The sequence below is a fragment of the Trachurus trachurus genome (genome assembly GCF_905171665.1).
Source record: "Trachurus trachurus genome assembly, chromosome: 4".
NCBI lineage: Eukaryota > Metazoa > Chordata > Actinopteri > Carangiformes > Carangidae > Trachurus > Trachurus trachurus.
In genome coordinates, this window is record NC_139898.1 from 15,069,812 (window position 1) to 15,089,596 (window position 19,785).

General features: G+C 43.5%; 1 protein-coding gene across 2 annotated transcripts in view; it reads left to right on the forward strand.

Annotated features, from left to right (window-relative positions):
- Positions 1-584: 584 nt before the first annotated feature.
- Positions 585-19,785, forward strand: part of trabd2b (TraB domain containing 2B) — a gene marked incomplete at both ends in the record, with an annotated part of 76,545 nt that continues 57,344 nt past the window's right edge. For both annotated transcript variants that reach the window (XM_083970845.1, XM_083970846.1), the window contains 2 exons: positions 585-698; positions 3,382-3,951. In XM_083970845.1, the coding sequence (XP_083826971.1) occupies positions 585-698; positions 3,382-3,951 (684 nt within the window). The remainder of the gene's footprint in view (positions 699-3,381; positions 3,952-19,785) is intronic.

The following is a 19,785-nucleotide window of genomic DNA, read 5'->3' on the forward strand; positions in this document are numbered from 1 at the left end:
CACCACCCCGCGCTCTTTTTGGTTCAGTTTTGTGGGGCTTTACTCACGCAAATCTGTCATCCCTCCCTGAACCTGCGCTCCCTCCTCTCCAAAGAAGCAGCGGTGTGTGTCTTGTGTGTGTTTGTTGAGTGTGTATGTTGAACGTTTTGGGGTGGTGGAGAAGGTGGGTTGGGGGTGGTGGTGGTGGTGGGGGAGCTGGTGGGTACTACTCATATCGTCCCACCTCCCTCCCTTCCAGTCAAGACGCTCCAAAGTTGCGGAGCGCACCGCGGAAAACTCTCCAAAAGAGTTTTCAGCTCCTGCTTCAGGACTGCGCCGAGCTGCACGGACACAGGGAAAAAAACGTCTGAGAAAGAGGCGAACTAAGAGGTGGAGAGCGTCGGCAATGGCAAAGAGGAGGAATGGTCCTCCAGCCGAGCGACACATGTGAGCCCAGAGGCCACCGGTAACGTTAACTTTTTTTTTTTTTTTTTTTTTTTTTTAATTCCAAGAGGGAAGCCGGAGAGAGGGGCAGTGAAAAGAGAGCACCGAGATAACAGGTCTCCTGGGAGCTGAGTGTCACAGTGTCCGCTCACCTCGACACGATGATCTGCCTGCCGGGATTCAGCTGGGTCTTCCTGAGCGCTCTCCTGCACACTGTGACACCCTGGGGCGCAGAGCGACCGGACAGACCGAGGCAGTGCGAGGCGCCAAAGTCGGTGAGTCGCGTTGGAGCAATTCATCAAACCAAACACACAATCCGACCTGACATAACTGTATGCGATGTGACACTTTCTTGCGCCTTCAGAGCTGAAGGAGGACAGTGACACTTGTCAAAGTTTTCCAAAGTTGCAACTGGCTAGACTAATAACACTGACTTATAGGCTACATTTACACCAGCTATGTCCTCAGCCTTTGGGAGCAGAATCATCCTTTGAATTTATCATAAAAGTAAAATTTCATGATCAGGTATAAGGTCAAAGGTTACGATCTTTTAAAAAGTTGAATGTCTGATATTATTAGATAATAAAATGATGTGCAATGAGATCAAATGGTGATAAAAGCTGGAATACAAATTTAAATGTAACAATATTAACCGGATTCATGTGGACTACCAATGCAGATCCTGATTAAAACCAGATAATAATAATAATAATAATAATAATAATAATAATAATAATAATAATAATAATAATAATAATAATAATAATAATAAAAATAAAACATTTATGGATAAATAATAATTGTTGAGGGATCTAACGCCTTTAAACATGTTGGCTCGGTTATTTCTGACCCTGCTCTATGAGGAGATCCAGGCCTTAGAAATCAAAGATGTAGACTATGCCAAGAGAAATCCTTACTGCTCGCCAACTTTATGGCTGTTTATGTGACAAACGCAAGTGGGGAACACCCACGGGTGACTTGACTTCATTTGGAAAGAGTTTCTGACCTTTCTGAAGTGATCGTGTTTCAGCGTAGCACTCGGCCTATTAAAGCACTTATCGGGCATATTGGTAAAATTATGGATGTGGGTTGAGGAAGTGCAGCAGCAGCAGCGCAGAGCATCCAGTCACATACAGCCTATACACTCCAGCTCAATTATTATAACGTGTCTGCCGGTCCGTCTGCCTCCCACTGTGAACGCACATGATGGAAAGAATGGGAGTTAATCAAAATCATGACTGCAAACGCTTCTCCTGGAGAGAGCGAGAGAGAGAGGGAAAAAACACAACTAAATTAAATATATGACCGCTGCAACAGAAAGGCTTTAAAAATGACACTTGGCAGCTCACGATGCTGAGGTGGTCATTTAGGAGTCGTTTGGAGATCACAGGCTTATGTTTCATTAGTGCATTACGTCCTATGCGCGGATAACGGATCTGTTGTCAGAGATCACAGAGGGCTCCGTGCTCCTCCGCTTCGTGTGATTTGTAATGCGTCAGTACAGTGGTCTCTGTTTTCTGTTAAGAGCAATTTTCCCCATAAAAAGGGAGTCGGGGCTCTCCAGAAAAGACCACGCAGCTTTAGCTTCAGACTGTCTCCTCAGGAGGACGCAGACAGGCACACTTTCCACGTCCTCCACTCATGGGGAGGCCTATACAGCGCACAGTTTGTACTTGAAGAAATTACCGAAATGCTGCACGTTCAGAAGAAGAAGAAAAAAACGCCTTTTCAGGTTTCCATGCCTCACAAATATGATGAAATACGTACTTATGCATCTAATGCCGTCCAAACCCTCCAGGTTCCCCTGCAGTGCCGGCTGAACTCGGCCAATGTGAAAATTCAATTAGAAACTTAGGAACGGCTTAAACACGTCAGCGTACAGTATGTGCGAGGGCTCTGAAATTAAATATAGCACTTTTGATTTATTTTGTCTAGAAGGAGGTTGTGCCAGAATATGCTGTATGTTCTCTGCAGTTAATTATGATGATAACAGAACATCCCGCAAGAAGACTCCACTGGCGTTTGGCAGCTATTTGAAAAGCGTTGGCAGTGTGCAATATAATTGGAACACAGCTGAGGGAAATCTTGATTAAATTTTAGAAGTAAACATTTTCTAAGAATAACTTTATTTTACAGTAATGGGCTTCATCCCTCAAATGCCTGATTACACTGTGTCTCAGAAGCCAAAAGTTTGATATTGTTTATAAAAGCTAATTCTTTTTTTTCTTCATATTTGAATAATGCCAACATCAAAGTCAAAGCACATGCACAGCACATTTTCATAGCTTTTAACAAGAACCATATTTTAAATGCAATAGAGCCCTTATGTTCATTTAGAGCGGATGTGATAATTGAATTTACATTGTGACATTGTTTTGTGTAAAGATAACCGCCATAGACAAACACTTCCTGTAATATAAACCATAAAGGACAAAAACAGTGTTGTACTTGAAGCTGTCAGCACTACATCTCCCTGCCTGGTGAAAAAAAAATCACAAACAAAAGTATCACAGTGGGGTCACAATGGAGAGCAGGTTTCTTTCAGCTTTTGGCTTTTATGAGCTCCAGTGCAGTATATTTGCACTGCAGCCTTCAAAATGTTTCCCAGGCCGAAAGAGGCTTAGGCAACCATGGTATGCACCTCAACAATACACGGGGGTCTGTTTACAGCCCAGAAGGCCCCTCTATAAACTCCCTGCCTGCACCACAGCAGCAAGCCCTCGCAGCACAGCCCCGAGCTGCCGTCATCTCAAAATGGTATTTCAATCTTTAACTTGTTGACCCGAGCCCATGAGCCAGCTAACCACAATAGAGGAAAAATGTGTCAGCATTAGTTTTAAAGCAAGTTGAGCTACTCCAACATGATGGCTCTGGTATTTTTGTTTCCTTTTGCTCTCAAAATCTTAACCCTCATCTTTTCTCGTCTTTCCTCTTCTCCTTCCTCTCACTCTGCCGCAGCAAAGTGACATGAACTCCTTCCTGTGGAGAATAAAGCGTGCGCCTCCTCATCCACCTTCGTACTTATTTGGTACCATCCACGTTCCCTACACACGAGTTTGGGACTTTATGCCCGACAGCTCCAAGCAGGCTTTCCACAAGAGCCCCAATGTTTTCTTTGAGCTAGACCTCACCGACCCTCTGACCATTTCCAAGCTGACGAGCTGCCAGCTGCTCCCCCACGGGGAGAACCTCCAGATGCTGCTACCTCGGGACCTGTACCGCCGCCTAAAACGCCACCTGGACTACGTTAAACACATGATGCCTTACTGGATGACCGCCGACCAGCGTGGCCGCGGCTTGTATGCTGACTACCTTTTCAATGCCATCGCTGGGAACTGGGAAAGGAAAAGGCCCGTGTGGGTGATGCTGATGGTCAACTCCCTGACCGAGTGGGACGTCCGGTCCAGGGGGACACCGGTGCTGGACCTGTTCTTGGCTCAAGAAGCGGAGAGGATGGGGAAGACAACAGGAGCAGTAGAGCGGGTGGAGGAGCAGTGCCACCCCCTCAATGGGCTCAACTTCTCTCAGGTAAGAGGAATAAACTAAGCATGTTTTTTTTCTTCTTTTCATTCTAGCATCTGAGTCCTTGTGTGTACACAGCTGGAAGAGCTGGAGAAATTGCAAGGGCAATCCAGGCCTAGAGGGGGCATGAGAAGATCCTATGATTGTGTATCCTGTATCCCTCTGTTTGTAGTAAAGTAGCTCTGAGGACAAGAAATAGGGCTCTGTAATCCACTGTGAAAGTTGAGTGTATGTGCGCAGATTTTCGTTGTTGCACCTTCCCCAGGAGAAACAGTCAGAGAATGTGGGAGAGTACAATATGAGGAGGAAAAAAGGCGACTAAAACTTGTCTGCGGGAGACAGCTTTACGGTTATGGATGTCCCTCCACCTCACTGAACAAACACACTCCACAGCTGAATCTGCAAAGTGAGTTTCAGGCTGAGCAGTGCACATGCAGAAGAGATAAGAGAAGGTGAGAGGAGCAGAGAGCTCTCTCTTTCATGAGTGCGGACTGTCTGTCTAACTCTCTGTGGTAACGCATTGCATTTAGAGACTGAAAGATGAATGTAATAACCTATTTATTTGACGAGTAAAAATGTAAGGAGTGGATCCATCCTTAATTTCTTGTGTCTTGATAAAGAAACGATGGGAATATGCATCTATTTCCGGAATTTGTCAGATGGAGGTCACCTATAACTTGGAGGTTGGGGAGCATTTTTCAAACCCTGGGAGGTCCCAGGAAAATCTGTGATGAGCAAGAGGATGATGCTGTGTTCTAATACAACCTTTGATCAATATGACAGAAGAAAAAACATCTCAGCGTGTGTGTGTGTGTGTGTGTGTATGTATTCATAACCCAACACATGTGCTTTGCATGCACGGCACGCCACACACGAAGGCATACTGTAAGCATGCAAAGCTCCATACATGCACATTGGCAGCTCAGTGCAACAGAATCTGTGAAGACTTAAGCCTCCATGTGACAGGTCGGAGGGCTCCGGGGCTAATTTGAGAGTCAGTGGGCTCCTAGCCTCTCCTCTTTCATCAACACCTCCTAACTACGCTGTCAAAGTCGCACTGCTTGCCCTGCACATGCCTGAGAGCTTTTCTGCCCCTAGAAATAAGCTCAGCAAGGCACACATGCTTCTCAGCAATGAAGAGGACAAGTGGTAATGCTGTTAGCGGGGCTTTGCAGCTTTCGAAGTCTGTTGTTTCCTATACGTTTCTGTGTTATTAAGGCATTCATGTCTCTTGCCTTTGTCGTCTTCGAGGCAGCGTCGGTTTCTGAACTACTGCTGGCAGACGCTGACCCTAAACACAACACAGTTTTAAATTACTATGTAAAACAGTGCGGTAGTAGCAGTGTCCAACTTTAGAAAACAGTGTTTTTCATTTCTGGAGAGCTTCTGTTTGACTTCCATCCTCATAATCGATCGTGAAAACACAGGCAGAATTGACTGAATTTACAGAGGACAGTAAAACCTTTACAAGACAGGTGCTCAGATTCAGATAAGAGTTTTATTGTCACGGAAATTCAATCAAAATTGGATCACGGATAAGCTGAATTTCACCCCAGCACAGCACAAGTACCACTGAACCTCTGAGCTTCCAATCCCCTTGTTTCCAGATATGTATGAGAACAATTCAGAGCTGAACTGAAACTGACATGGAAACCATTATTCTCAATTATAATAATTTGTGATTTAATCTGAACACTATGGTTGATTGGTTCCCTCCATGCTTGACTGTAACGGCGATGAGGTCAGAAAAGGATGGATAGACAAAGAGAAAATGCGTGGGTGGGAATCAGAGGAAAGAGAAGTGATATAGTGGAGAGAGAAAGGCAGTGATAGAGACTGACCGGGGAGCAGAGAAAGTGCAAAGGCAGCCGTGGGGTTGAGAATACAGGAGAGACGGATGTGCATTGTCTCACCGTGAACGCTAATCTGAAACATGAGCAATTGTTAAAGGGAGATCTGAGTTGGGAAGTGTTCCAAACTCTGCTGGCCCACGTATTATTTATTCCCAATAAAAAAGTAGCTGCTTAGAATTTGCTGTAACTTTGCACTTAGCGTGAACACTGGTGATTCATCATCTATTGTGTTGGGGATTTGTCATAGGCACCTGGAAGGAGCTCCAGCACTAGTGCGAGTCACTGACTGGTTTGTGTAGCTCCACAGGCTGTTGCCAGGGGGACATGTGACCTCAGAGGACGTCGTCTTTGTACAAAAAAAGGGGGACACAGCAAATACATCATCCTGTGTGGGATAGGCGAGGCCACAGTGAGCATTTCAGTGCAGTAATCTGTTTGTAGTGGTGATGTTGGTGGTAGCGTAGGAGGGGACGGAGAGACGCTGAGTGTGCCAGAGGCCTCCCTGTACTATTGTGGTCTAATGAGACCTCTGTCTGTCTGAGATGTCTTTATGGTCTCTGTAGGTGTGGACGTCATGTCTCTGTGAGAGGGAGGTTAGAGACCTTGGAAACAAAGGCGGGTTCTCCTGATGCATGGTTCTTCTCCAATTCTGTGGAGTTCAATGGAGGTTGACAGCTGGGCGGGTCGGCTTGTACCAAGAGGGTTCAAGTGCCATGGGTCAATATATTCCTTTTACCTCATGGGTGGATTGCTAAATAACCATCACGACTTATCAAGTAAATGTATACATAATGACCAGGAAGATGAAAAGTCCTTTTGCTGAAATGTGCTGAGGCCTGGAGGCCTGTGGAAGGATCTCAGTGGTCTCCGCATCCCATCGGTGCAGCATACCGGTGGTGCACAGTACCAAACCATAGTGGCTTGTTTCCACCTAGATACTGTATATTGTTGGAGCCAAGATGTGGAACAAGAATGGCTTTGGTGCAAGGCTACTTTTGGGAAACTTGAGGGTGGCTCCAGCCTGTGGGCCTCTCTCACACTCACCAAATAAACACCCATATTTATTTTCACTGGGTCGCATTGCAGCCGAGGCCACTGGCCCATGTCGGAGAGAAATTACATCACATTGGTGGCGCCTGCCTCCTGGGCAGAGGTCAAAGGTCACGGTGGGAGGTGATGTTGGAGCCGCCGAGCAGCGGAGCGGTAAGGAGACTGGCAGTCTGCTAGGGTCAGTCTGGGCACTGCAGAGCAGGCAGGCAGCACCCAATCTGATAGAGTACCTGGCTCAACCTCTGACCAAGCCGAGTTTCCATCAGCGTGGACTAGTGCGTGTGTTTGTGTGCGTTTGTGTGTGTGTGTGTGTGTGTGTGTGTGTGTGTGTGTGTGTGTGTGTGTGTGTGTGTGTGTGTGTGTGTGTGTGTGAGAGAGAGACAGAGAGAGAGAGAGGCTGATGGTCAGTTGCCTTAGGGCTGAACCGGGTTAGGGCTTTTAGGGGATGGGAGGGTGGTAGGTGACAGAATCTGGTTTCGGAGCCATGTTTACAGCTTCAGTGACAGTCTGATGTATCTATTTCAACCAGGCCAGCTCCTGTGCCATCTTTCCTGCTGGATAAGTCTTCCAGCTGAGGCCTTCTGTCATAGCCTCACAGGTGCTAAGATCACAGCAAAGCGCAACAATGTATTTAATTACGATATAAACATTTGATGAGATTTATTTTTCTGATTTATGTTGATTAAAATGAAATGTACCCATGTGGTTCAGTTTGAGGCTTTGAATTAGATGAACACAGTCTGTGTTTTCCATTATTACTATGAATTTCAGTGTGATTTGTGCTTTGTAATTCAGATTAGACCACATAAAGTATATGGTCCAAGGACAAATTGCTGATTTGAAAATGATTTTTGAAACGGTAAAAGTAAAATACAATGCATGACCAGGAGGAATGTTTTCCTCTGTGCAGATCCAGAGCTCTCTGGCTTTGCATGGCAGTTACTTGATGAGCATTTATGGTAAGTAGAAAATGGGCCCAGAGTTGTGAATGTCTCCAAAGGCTGGGCGAAGGGTTGCTAAGAGAAATTAAATCAAAATAAGATTCTCATGCGTCGTATCAAATCATGCTGAATGCTTTGTGTTCCTTGGACCGTGTTCACCTAAACAGGACATCTTTAAAGGGAGGAATTAAGTAACATCCAACCTTACCCATATCCAAATATTTACATTCCGTGACGGGTGTGTAAGTTTGGGTTTGAAGGGATGTGTTGGCTGCAGCGTCTGACTGATGGAAAAAGCGATTCTGAGTCTGCACTCTGCTCCTCTTTTTCTCTGACCTCCTCATTCCTTTTGGATTTCTGCTCGGCTCTTCTTGCTCCCTATCTTTCTCACTGACATGTCCCGAGGCTCTGGTTGTCTCATTGCTAACCCATTGCTCATCCGCACACATACATACACATCAACACACACACACACACACACACACACACACACACACACACACAGTGAGTGGAAAAAGAGGAGGAGGAAGAGGAGGAGAAGGGGAGGAGGAGATTACCTTTAAAGTGTGCTGGCGACGTGTATCCCCTCTTTAAGCATGACATCTGAGGGTGTTTCACATCTAAGCCATAATTACCTGCACAAATATGTGGAAAACTGTGAGGCAACACGTATCAGGTCGATCATCTGGTCCTGTCGGCAGGCAGACGGCAGTCCCACTGTTGCACTAATGACTTAATAGGTCCCTTAATGACCAAATAGCCTGCTGCCATCCAGAAGCACTTAGACAATTATGTGCTGGCCAGAACACTGGAGGCTGACGGCGAGGTGAAGAGGCTAGATATGGACGCTGAGGAAACAGGGGCACTGTGCACTTGGCGACTGTATAAATTACAGCTTCTTTTATTCATTCATATTTTGCAAGAAAAACGTGGAGAGAAAAAAAAGAAAGTTAAAGTCATGATTGACTTTGATTGCAGGCAGCAGACAGTAGTTGAGGGAAGAATGGTACAAAGTGGCTGCAAGAAATGTTCCGTTAAAAGTAAGTGCCACAATTTGAGTGTTTTCTTAACTGGAAAAACTCCAGTCAACTCCACTTTCTCCACTTACCGCCACTTACTCATGTATTCAAAGTTAAAGGAGGCAAGTTTACCAGCCAGTAATTCATGCTTGCAAGGTGCGAAACTTTGATCTTTGTTCAAAAACTTTGCTAATTAATGGTGATTTATTTACTTATCTCCTCTTTCCTCCTCTATAAACTTTGCATTGTCTCTGCACAGTGAATCCAACAGAGGTCATGTCCCTTCTCACTCTCGAGTACCTGAGAGCACGGAGGTAATGACTCCACCACATTGTCACTGAGCTGAACGCCACTGACTGAGGCAGCGAGTAAAGCGTGGCAGGTCGGAGTGCTCTTCCATACTTTAGTGCTCGGTGTGCCAAATCCTTCCCTTCTTTCTTCGCCCACATGCTCCCTTTGGTGGAGAAAATAAGTGATCCATCCTGCTTAAATTGTAACAGCCTCACGTCACACTGTGGATCTATCTGTACTCTTCACTCCTCTTCTTCTTGCTTTTCAAATGAGGACCAAAGTTGTTAAGTGCACACATGCAAGCTTTGCACTCTGTTTTTGTATAATTATTTTGTCATCCCAACAGTGGAAATTGCAGCAAATCGAACTGTGGTTCAAAGTGATATCCTGCAGGCAGGTTCTCCCAAAGACATGCAAATACACACACACGCACAGAGAGAAAGAGAGAGAGAGAGAGAGAGAGAGAGAGAGAGAGAGAGAGAGAGAGAGAGAGAGAGAGAGAGAGAGAGAGAGAGAGAGAGAGAGAGAGACTATGATTCTTTATTACATATTTTGCTCATCACAACAAGGGAAACTGCAGTAAATTGTACAGGGCTGGAGGTTGTTTTCTATGGGAAGGGCAGGTAGTTTCCAAGAAGGCTGAGGTTAATCTCAGGTTGTCTGGGCCAGAGGCTGATTGATCACAGACAGGAATGTGACTGACTGATTTCCTCAGAGACCCACTTGGCCCCTCTGGAATGTTGTTGTCTTTTGGGACGTTGTTGTTTTATAACCTTTGTTTAACCAGGTTAGCCCAGCGGAAACCACTAGATCAAAGTGCGTATCTGTGATGTAACATGTGCACTAGGCAAGGCAAGGCAAGGCAAGGCATCTTTATTTATATAGCGCATTTCATACCAAGGCAACTCAATGTGCTTTACATAAAGACAAAACATTAAAAAAAAAAAAAAAAAAAAAAAAAAAAAACTACTAAAACACTACTGAAGGTTTGGAGTGACATTTTATCCAGCTTTAACTTTGAGATGGGGCTTAAATGCAGAACAACAGTTTACAGATTGTAAATACATTCATTCATTGGGTGTTAGTATTTCAACCTCTTTTTAAACCTTCATCTGTATCAATCTAAATTACATCATATACGTAGCTCAGTGCCATACACAATTGCACACAATTAATCACATTTGTTATCATGGTTAAAAGAAATCAGTGTTGACTGCTTGCAGGTAACAGGAAGTAAACAAGAGACTTCCATGTCAATATTTCATCATTGATCCCACCACCCTGACCTGCTGCCACTGACGAGGTTGCAACTCCCAACACAGTGTCACACTGTTTCCAACTGTGGAGGACATCTGTGGTGTGGCGCTTAGTGATGGGAATCCCCTCTCTTTAGTGTGACGGATCATGTGGCTCAGCTCACCAATAAGAGCTGGCTCTTTTGGCTTCCAAAATTCTTTTAGTTTTACTACTTTTGCCTTTCATGATTCATCCGCTTTTAACCTGAAGGTATGATCTATGTCTGTCCTGATGTTATTGGTTGCACGGCACGTACATCATTACAATAACACAACATTAAGTCACAGTCGGTATGGAGTGCCTGTCATCATTTTGGCTTGTATTGATTTACAGAAAAAAAAGCTCTACGATATCACCAGACATGGTTGCTCATGCAAAAAGAGAAATAAATAGTTATGTAAAGACTGAAAAAACACAGCTTCAAAACGTGGCTCCTTATTCAAGTCTGCACAACTCACCAATCACTGTGTGAACTGGATCTGAATGTTAACTTGTCAGGTTTTTAGAAAGGTCTGACGCGATTTACAAATCCAACAAGCTGTTCTGATGAAACATACTGGCAGCTTTGGTCTGCTTCCAAACATTTACTGCTTTAAGTGTGTGATCACATGTTGTTCAACCACAGGAGATCTGCTGCAAGAATTTGAGCAGACACAGACGATTGGGCCTAAATGGGACAAGTATAGTGGTGGTAGAATAATAATGTTCTGATTTCTGTCCACACCATTTATATTGAAAATCACTGAGGAACTTGGGTTTAACAACACAACAGCCATAAATAATAACTTGTGTTAGTGCTAATAAGCAAGGGTCATTGGAGAGCACCCGACAAGTAACCAGACAGTGCGGCGTATTTATCTATATCACCCGGTGTGGTGAACATGGAAAAAAAAGACTTCCAGTGCACCATGGCATGCAGATTTCCATGTTGGATGCTTGGTGGTGCGAGATGAACTCAGCGTCTTAGACTGCCTGTGACATCAGCCACACACACCACCACACCTCTCACACACACCCCAGGCCAGCACTCATAAATAGGTGCCAGTAAAGAACAACTGCATGTAGTGTGTCAGTGTGTGTGTGTGTGTGTGTGCTTTGAGACCGGCTTGTCTGGGATTAGGTAGCATTAGCAGAGTCCTCTCACTGAACCTGGGTTTAATGTGACCCATGCGTCTTTCTGCCCCCTCGGCCCTGTCCCCATTATACACAACCCAGTGGACCACTTCAGCTCTGCTTACACCCTGCCCCTGCACCTCTCACCTCTCTATACCCTCTTTTTTCCCCAAAAAACACACATGTTCATGCTCATTTTCACTCTCACACCATTTGCATTGTCCTGCAAGTTGAATAATAATGTTTTATGTTAAGTTTTTATGTTCTTTTATCCAGTCAGATTTGTGGGGAGCACAAATGTCCCTTTTTATTTTGCAATATTGTCTGCGACACTTATTCAGGAAAATAACATTTTGATTCTCCTACTGCTCTTAGATCAGAAAGGAAGTGCTTTACAAGAAGTTTTCAAAAATGACCACATTGCCACTGAGTTGCACACACCTTTTTAACGTAGGTGACGGTCACCATAGGTTCAGCAACTGGGAACTTGCCATGGTCTGCAATAATGTAGCCTTTTCAAAATTCAGTTAAAGCTTCAGCCCAAGTTCAGATTTTATAAACTGGTCTTGTTGTTAAGTCAATTCAAAATGATTTAGTTTAAGTGAGGCTCGGATGTGCAGAGACACATGCTCTTTGTCAGGAAGGAGTTGATGGAGTTGTTTGGCCTTGTAAACCATTGATGTCATGCTTGTAAGAACTCAGAGGAACTAACCCCAAAGACTGCTTTTTTTTTGCTGCTACATACTGAGTGTGCATGTGCTCAACTTGGTCCCTGAGTCCCTGACTGAAGTGAAAACTGCCAGTTGTAGCTCTTGAAACAAGGCTCCACTCGTAAAATTTATTAGGGAGTGCATAAATCCTGTCATTCGTCCTAAACCCCCCCACCCCTGCCTCCACGCACGCCCTTCACACACCTCTCCATCTAAGAGCACCTCTTATTTGTAGCAGGGGGAAAAAAAGAGGCAGACAGTCAAACCCACAGAGCAACAGGCAGGCAAGAAGTGAAGTAGGCAGTCATAGAGAGAGTGAAGTGTCGCACAGAGGACGGCTGGGCAAACGGACAGGCAGACAAACAGGCGGCCAGGAAAGACAGCAGGTAGAGAGACATGGAAGCTGAGGACAGGCTGTGGCACCATTAGCGAGATGTCAGACACACATGCTCTGGTACCAGTTTTCACCGTTTTACAGGGACTGAGGTAAGTGAAAGTACAAACACAGAACTTCACAGGTCAAAGTGAGCTGAGTCACCAGTTTGAAAAATGTTACCGTCTGTTCTCAGTAGCCCTCCTCTGCGCTCCGGCCTTGTTCCGCCCTATGACAAATAACAGAAGGATCTTTTTGTGGTTGCACATGTGGATCTCTCTTTATCAAATACACAATATGGTTATACATTCATACTGTATGTATTTGGATATTTTTCAAATGCCATACCAGTTGAATCTTGATTAAACCAGCTAAATGTCTGACAATTATTTTAAAAAAGGAGAAAAAAAACAACAACAAAATAAACGGTCCTGAACCAGCAGCTGACCACCTGGATCGGCATGTTACTGAAACCTTCATCAAAAATCCTGCAGCCCCTGGTCAAGAAATTTGCTTTTACCTCAGTCTGCCCTCAGTAGCTCATGGGATTTTAGGCATTTGTGCGCTCAGGCCTCTGTTTCACCTCTCAAATCAGAGTTCCCAGAACTTTGTCTGGGCCAGAGTGACTGAGGGGGGCTGGTTGCTGTGTCCTTGCCCTCTGGATGACCCCACACCCCTGGCTAGAGCCCCAGTAGCCTCATCCACAGCCCCCCCTGCACTGCTGCTGAACATGACTTTTTCAGTTCCTTGTAATGACACAGGCCTGAGTCAATTAGTCGCTGCAAATTTAGTTTTAACAAGATAAGCGGTTTAGCGAATGCATGGATGGATGGAGATTATTTCTTTTTCTTTCTTTTTACTGTGGCAGGGCAGTGAGGGAAAGGACACCAACGTAATGTCTAAATGCCTTACTGAAGTCTTTGGCACTCTTTCCAAGTCCTATGTGAAAAAAATCTTATCCATTTGGCACATAAAAGGGATAAACACAATGATAAAATTGGCTGCCCTGCTGTTGACGTGTGACCTGGTCAATCCTTACCACGAGAGAATGGACCAAAAGGAAAAAAGAAAAGAATGGGGGGATTAGGAGAAAGAGAAGTGGTGGAACAGGGACAGGAGCAAGGGAACAGGGGGAAGAAGCAGAACAGCCCCCCAACACCGCTCTGGCAAGATGGGAAAGAGAGGAGAGGAAAATAAAATTGTTCAATTTGGTGTTACTGGAGAGAGCAGAAGCAACAATAACACAGGAAACCTTTCACTCTCTCCACTCGACAGTTTCCCCCTGTGCCAAAATAAAAAAGACAACAATGAAATAAAGGATGCTTCTGTGAAGTTTCTCTCCCTTCTTTTCTTTTTGGTTGGTGTGAGTTTTTTTCCCCTGCTGCTCGCTCACATCACGGTCAATTTCACCTGTCATTCACCAGAGCAGTTTTTCCAACACAGCTTCTTCTACCTTTCCCAAGGCATACACTCTCTTGGCGTGCACGGAAACAGTTTAAATATAATATCAAACATATGGCTGAGTTTATGGAACGTAAATGAGATGAGAAATCAAATTTACTTAGAGAGCCTTAGTGGGACTGTGGTCTCTGAGGGGTGCCGTTGTTTAGGGAGAGCCCAGATGATGGGCAGCTGTAATTACAGCCACAAACTGAGTGGGAGAGTTGCAGATGGAGAGGAAGGGATGAGTGAGAGAGCTGGGAGGAGAGGGAGCATGAGGGAGAAGGTTCATGGGGGAGGAAAAAGAGGGGGTAAGTGGGTAGAAGCTGAGAAAGAGGGGCTCTCAGTGGGTGGCTCTTTTCTCTTTCTTTTTTCCCCCTAGTTCTTCTCTCTTGTGGGTGTGCATCATGTGACGATGTGTAATTGGCCTGCGGTCACACCAGAGTTGTGCAAACAGATTAGCAGGGAAACATGTCAGCCTGAGGGGCTGGTGAGGTGAGTGTGTGTGTGTTGTGTGAATCACAGATGTGGGATTTCGTGGGAAATGGTTTGATGGAGTAAAACCTACATTAATGGTGACCAGGTGGGGCAGTTGACTTTGTCGCAGACAAATTTGTTGTCATGGGCACACTGGGGTAATAACTACAGCTCACGTCTGAGTGAAGGCAGTGAATACAGCTACATTCAGACATACATGGATTTTTCAATGCTTCATTTACATTCAAGAAATTAAATTATATTTGCGCTCTGCTCACATATTCCAGAGGTTCAGTGTGGTTTGAGGACACTTGAGGATACAAATCTTGGTTTCTCCCATAGCGCCCGGCTGCAGCGACTGCACCACCACACTGAACAGATGATGATTGTGTGATGTAGCTAAGGCACACTACAAACCAAAGTATGGGCTTTTACACAGTGTGTGGGTGTTAATAGAATTTTAAAGCAGAAGTTGGACATATTCACTTTCTCAACAAGAATGATGCAACTTTCATGTCAGTTATACAGTTAGCAGTTAATGTAGCTTAGGTTGAGGGACTGGAAACAAGGGGAAATTGTTAGCGGATCCTTTAGTTTGTTAAATCCATAGAAACACACATGTGTAACAAAAGACAGTTTGAGGTAATACGGTGGGCTGCTTTACAATTTTTGTCTGGAAGTAGTGACTTCCTGGAGTTTCTTCTGGTTTCCTGGCAACTGGTCACAGGTATGTGGATTTCCCCTTAAGCTTATTCAGAAAGAGAGAAAAAACATCACAAAAATAGTCAAGTTGAATATTTATCAGTGATACAATAGCAATCCACAACTTCATTGTAAAGACATCATGGTCAGTCTTTAGATGAGAGAAAGGCTCTGTCTCTCTAAAATCTAGTAGCCTACCATATCACCACTGCAGCTAATATTTGCCCTGAACCGACCAATGCTGCACAACTGAACATTCCTGGAGCTGAGCTGAGGAGACAGGCAATCAGAGAGTGTCAGGAAGAATAAGAGCCAGAGAGAAATGTACATACTGTACGAGCATTCAGATATTTGAGTTTAACTTGGCTGAAGAAAGTCAGTGTGCAAGCAGACACAGTTATTGGTTTCTGATGCGCCTGTCATCTCAGTGCCAGACCACCTGCCTTCGGGTAAGAACAGCATCCCATAATAAACCACCCAATGTGGATGGCAACTATATTTTGCCCTGAAACTTATAATCCTATTTTGCTGGGTCCTCCACCGTTAAAAAGGGTCTTTCTTTCCCAGCTGACAAATGCACATTTGTGACATTTTCTAGAATGGGATATTATTTAAATCACATTTTTAAAGATATTTGTCTAATAAAGCAACTACTATAACATTTTGTAGGTCAAACCATTAAACCAAAAAAATGCCAGTTTGTGAAAAATATCTCCAAGAGAGCCCTTGTTTTGTTTTGTTTTGTTTTGTTTTTATTTTGCGGCGTGGGAAGGCTTGTCCAGTGAAACCTTATGTAGATATAACTTCTATTATTGTAAAGTGATAAACACCAAACCCCTTACTATCATTTAAAATTGCAATAATTTGTTGCATTCCAGTTGTTATGGCTCATTACTAATTAAATATTTTAAAAATGATAATTATTAATTAAGTCTTAAGCTGGAATTTGAATACTTTTACAAAAGTACCCTATTATAGGGGCGTCGTTTAGCTCAGTTGGTAGAGCAGATGCCCCATGTGCAGAGGCTATACACTGTAAATTGTAATAAGTTCACTTTACTTAAAAAAAGTGAGGAAACCGATTGCCTTAAAATTTCCAAGTAGAGTAGCTAATTCATTTTAAGGTGATATAGCTGAAAATAACTGTGTTTATACAACTCAGATAATGGCAGTAAACTTGAGTGAAGTTAACTCAAAATCATTAGTTAGGTTGACTATAAAATGTCAATTATGACTACTTAAACTTGTGAGTTATGTTAATTAAGCAGTACTCGTGAAAATAAGTTATCCTTACAAGTTTTACAAGTTCACATTACTAGAAAAATATCAGGAAACCGATTGCCTTGATGTGTTCAAGTAAGCTGAACTAAAAGTGATAAGCTATTGAAACTAAGAGACAACAGACAACAGTTTGAATGGAAAACAGAGTTTAATAATTAAACTTTTTTGTTCTGAACACAAATACATATAAAAATGGGGTCCAGGCTCAGGTATGGTTACATACTTTGTAATATAAACACTAACCTTTTTTTTATATTACATATTTTGTATGTAAAATAAGATCACTATTTCAACTGAATGCGCAACTGTAATCATGATGTTTAAGACAACTCCCAATGAAACCTGCTCAGAGCTTTCTGATTTAAATTCTTAGTGGATGAGTTTAGAACTGCACTATCAATAGATATATCTTTCAACATATATTAAGTCTGAGATAAGTGGCTAAAGAACCTAATGCTGGTAATCAGTATCACCACAATCATGTCAGCATTAACACAAAAGGAAAAAGAAAAGCTGAAAGGAAAGTCGTTTCTTCTCATGAACATACACCATTTAGTAAAACAATTTAGTAGTCTGAAAGGGCGATGAGGCTCCCTCCCACAAAAAAGGATCTAACAAGAAAAAAATATCACTTTTCCAACAAGGGTAAAGGATTCAATGTGACCCATAATGTCATGTCACATTCACATTGTGAACACATTCAGTCATTGCATCAGAAGATTTTTGAGTGATTGTATTTTTTGGTATTAGGGATTTATGTCCAAGTGTCCAAGCACCTTTTGGATGAGGTCAAAGGTGTACTTCAGTTGTTGGCATGTGGAAGATTTCCAAGGTCATCCATGACAACTCTTCCTTCCAAAATTATTGCAGTACCTGAAGACTGAAGCGCAGTGAGTCAGGGGAGGCCTGTCTGTCCTCAGGAACGATGGTCAGGATCCCACGGGCGGTGTGAGACATGTCTGGGTCTTCGCAGTCCTAACAACAATAGCAGCAATAACACCAAAATTACATATCAGATGTCACCTTGAATTTCCACGGCAGAAACACAAGACAGCTACTAAAAGTAGTGGTAGAGAGTGGTAGAGAAGTAACTAAAACTAAAGCTATCAATGTAACATACGGAGCAGAATTAAATAGAGTGAACATCCTGTGGTGTGGAATTAAAAAAATAGTGATAAAGACAACTTACAAAGCATGTCTTGAAGAAGTCTGTGTTCTCATCTCCAAGGATCACAGGAAGGCCAGAGGACTGCCGTTCACTTCGCAGCAATATCTGTACTGACAAATGTAGAACATACATCACTTAAAGGACAATCAATTAATAGCTCTGCACACACAATGGGGTTGAGTATTTTGTTCCCCACATGATAAAAAATGTGTTACTTTGTATCTGAGAAACTTACCTCTGGTGTGACTTGTTGCAGATACTTACGTTTCTGGCCAACACTTCCCCCCTTGCTCTTGAAAATAGTGTCTGTTTTTTGAGGGAAAAACAGACAAATTATTATTCAAATTAGAGATTTTATATACATCTTAAAACATGTTTGGAGGGAATCTTTCTCATGACTGAATCGTCACTGACACCATGTTCATGAGAATTTGCTGAATGGCATGGAGTGAGGCTAAATTATGCTCAAGTTGATGCTATAAATGATCAAAATTTTCGATTTGAGCTTCTGCCTCATTTTTGTCTTGCTTTGTAGGATCACTAGAAAAATCTTCAACTTCATGTGCATCTTGTGACATGCCAGGTGTGCTGGCAATGTCAGGCTTCAGCCGCTTCTGACAGGAAAGCCAGTCTTGAATAATAGTGTAGCCCTCAGAAGAAAACAAGCAGTAACAGTTAGCCTACTTACACATCCACGGCATTCTGTCTTCAGAAATAAAAACCTGCAAAAGAAACAACAAAATCAATCAGTTACACTGTAACCAAGTCATAGCACAAATGATTAGAGCTGTACATGATATAAAAAACTAAACTTATCAACCAGCACTGTGTCTGTGGCTCTCTCTCTTGCACACGCACACGCACACAGGCACATCGACAGGTAAACAAACGTGCTAAATCGCGCTAGTGTGTTCAAATTGCTAACCCCCCCCCCTCCCCCTCAACTTCACCGTCTCCCCGTCCGACCGACGGGGGGGGGGGGGGGGGGGGGGGTTTCAACCGTTAATAAGCATGCTGTGTTTGCTGAAACTCCAGTAAATCCCTAAATGTTAACGTTACACTATCCGAGTAACTTCACATGAAGAGCTAGTTAGCTTTAGCTTTCACATGACTGCAAAGGACCGACTGGCAGCAACAACAAAAATGAAAAACAAAACTGAACTAACAGATAAATTATATGATAAGAATAATGACTACAAGTTTGCTACATACAAAACCAGTGAAACTTACCGTGTCTCTAGCTCTATGGTCTCTAGCTGCAGCAGCCGCCTTGTTGTTGACGGTTTACCGGGGCTTCATTCAAAGCACGTCGTCACTCGTCAGTGCGCAACTGCGCATGTGCGTTCGACGAGAGCTGCCGAATGCTGCCGAGTTGCTGCTGGTGATGCAGATGGGTCTTGCTCACTCAAACCTCTAAGTACAGGGTACTTGCAGCTGATGAGTTTGATTACTTGCCTCAGTAGAAAGTTGTCTTTACTAAGTAAAAGTGAGGATAGTCAACAGAGTAAACTGAAATGAGTTAAGGTCACTTTTCTTTTTAAGTGAGATATACAATTACATTTTACAGTGTAGTCCTGCTGTAGCTGGCCCCATATCGAATCCTGTCTCTCTCTACTACTATGCTATTAATTAAAGGCAAAAAAGCCCCAAAAATATACTTACAAAAAAAAATAGTGCCCTATTATAGAGATGTTGTCTTTGATTATTTTATGGCCCTTTTCCACTGCACAGTTAGGCTACAGCTCTGCTCGGCTCGGCTCTACTCGACTCAGTTTAGGTGCTTTTCCATTACAGCTGAGTTCTTCATAGTTCCTCCACAGCAGGGGCGGGACGTCATAACACGGTGGCTACCGTCGTCTCGCTCTCTTTTTCGATCCTCTCGTCAGCTCCACCTCGATTACGGGCCACAGTGTGGTTTTCAATACAGCAGTCAATTAACTCACATGAAAAACAACAAGAGTTTCAGTACAGATCAGTGGGCGCTGTTGTCATTGTGTTTTTAAAATTAGCGGGTTTGATTCTCGTGTCGGACGCCACACTTGTGACTCTTCCAGTGACAACGCTCTGGCCAATCAGTGGAAGGCAGTCGCCTGACGTCACATTGTAGTACCGCCTTGGCTCGCTTG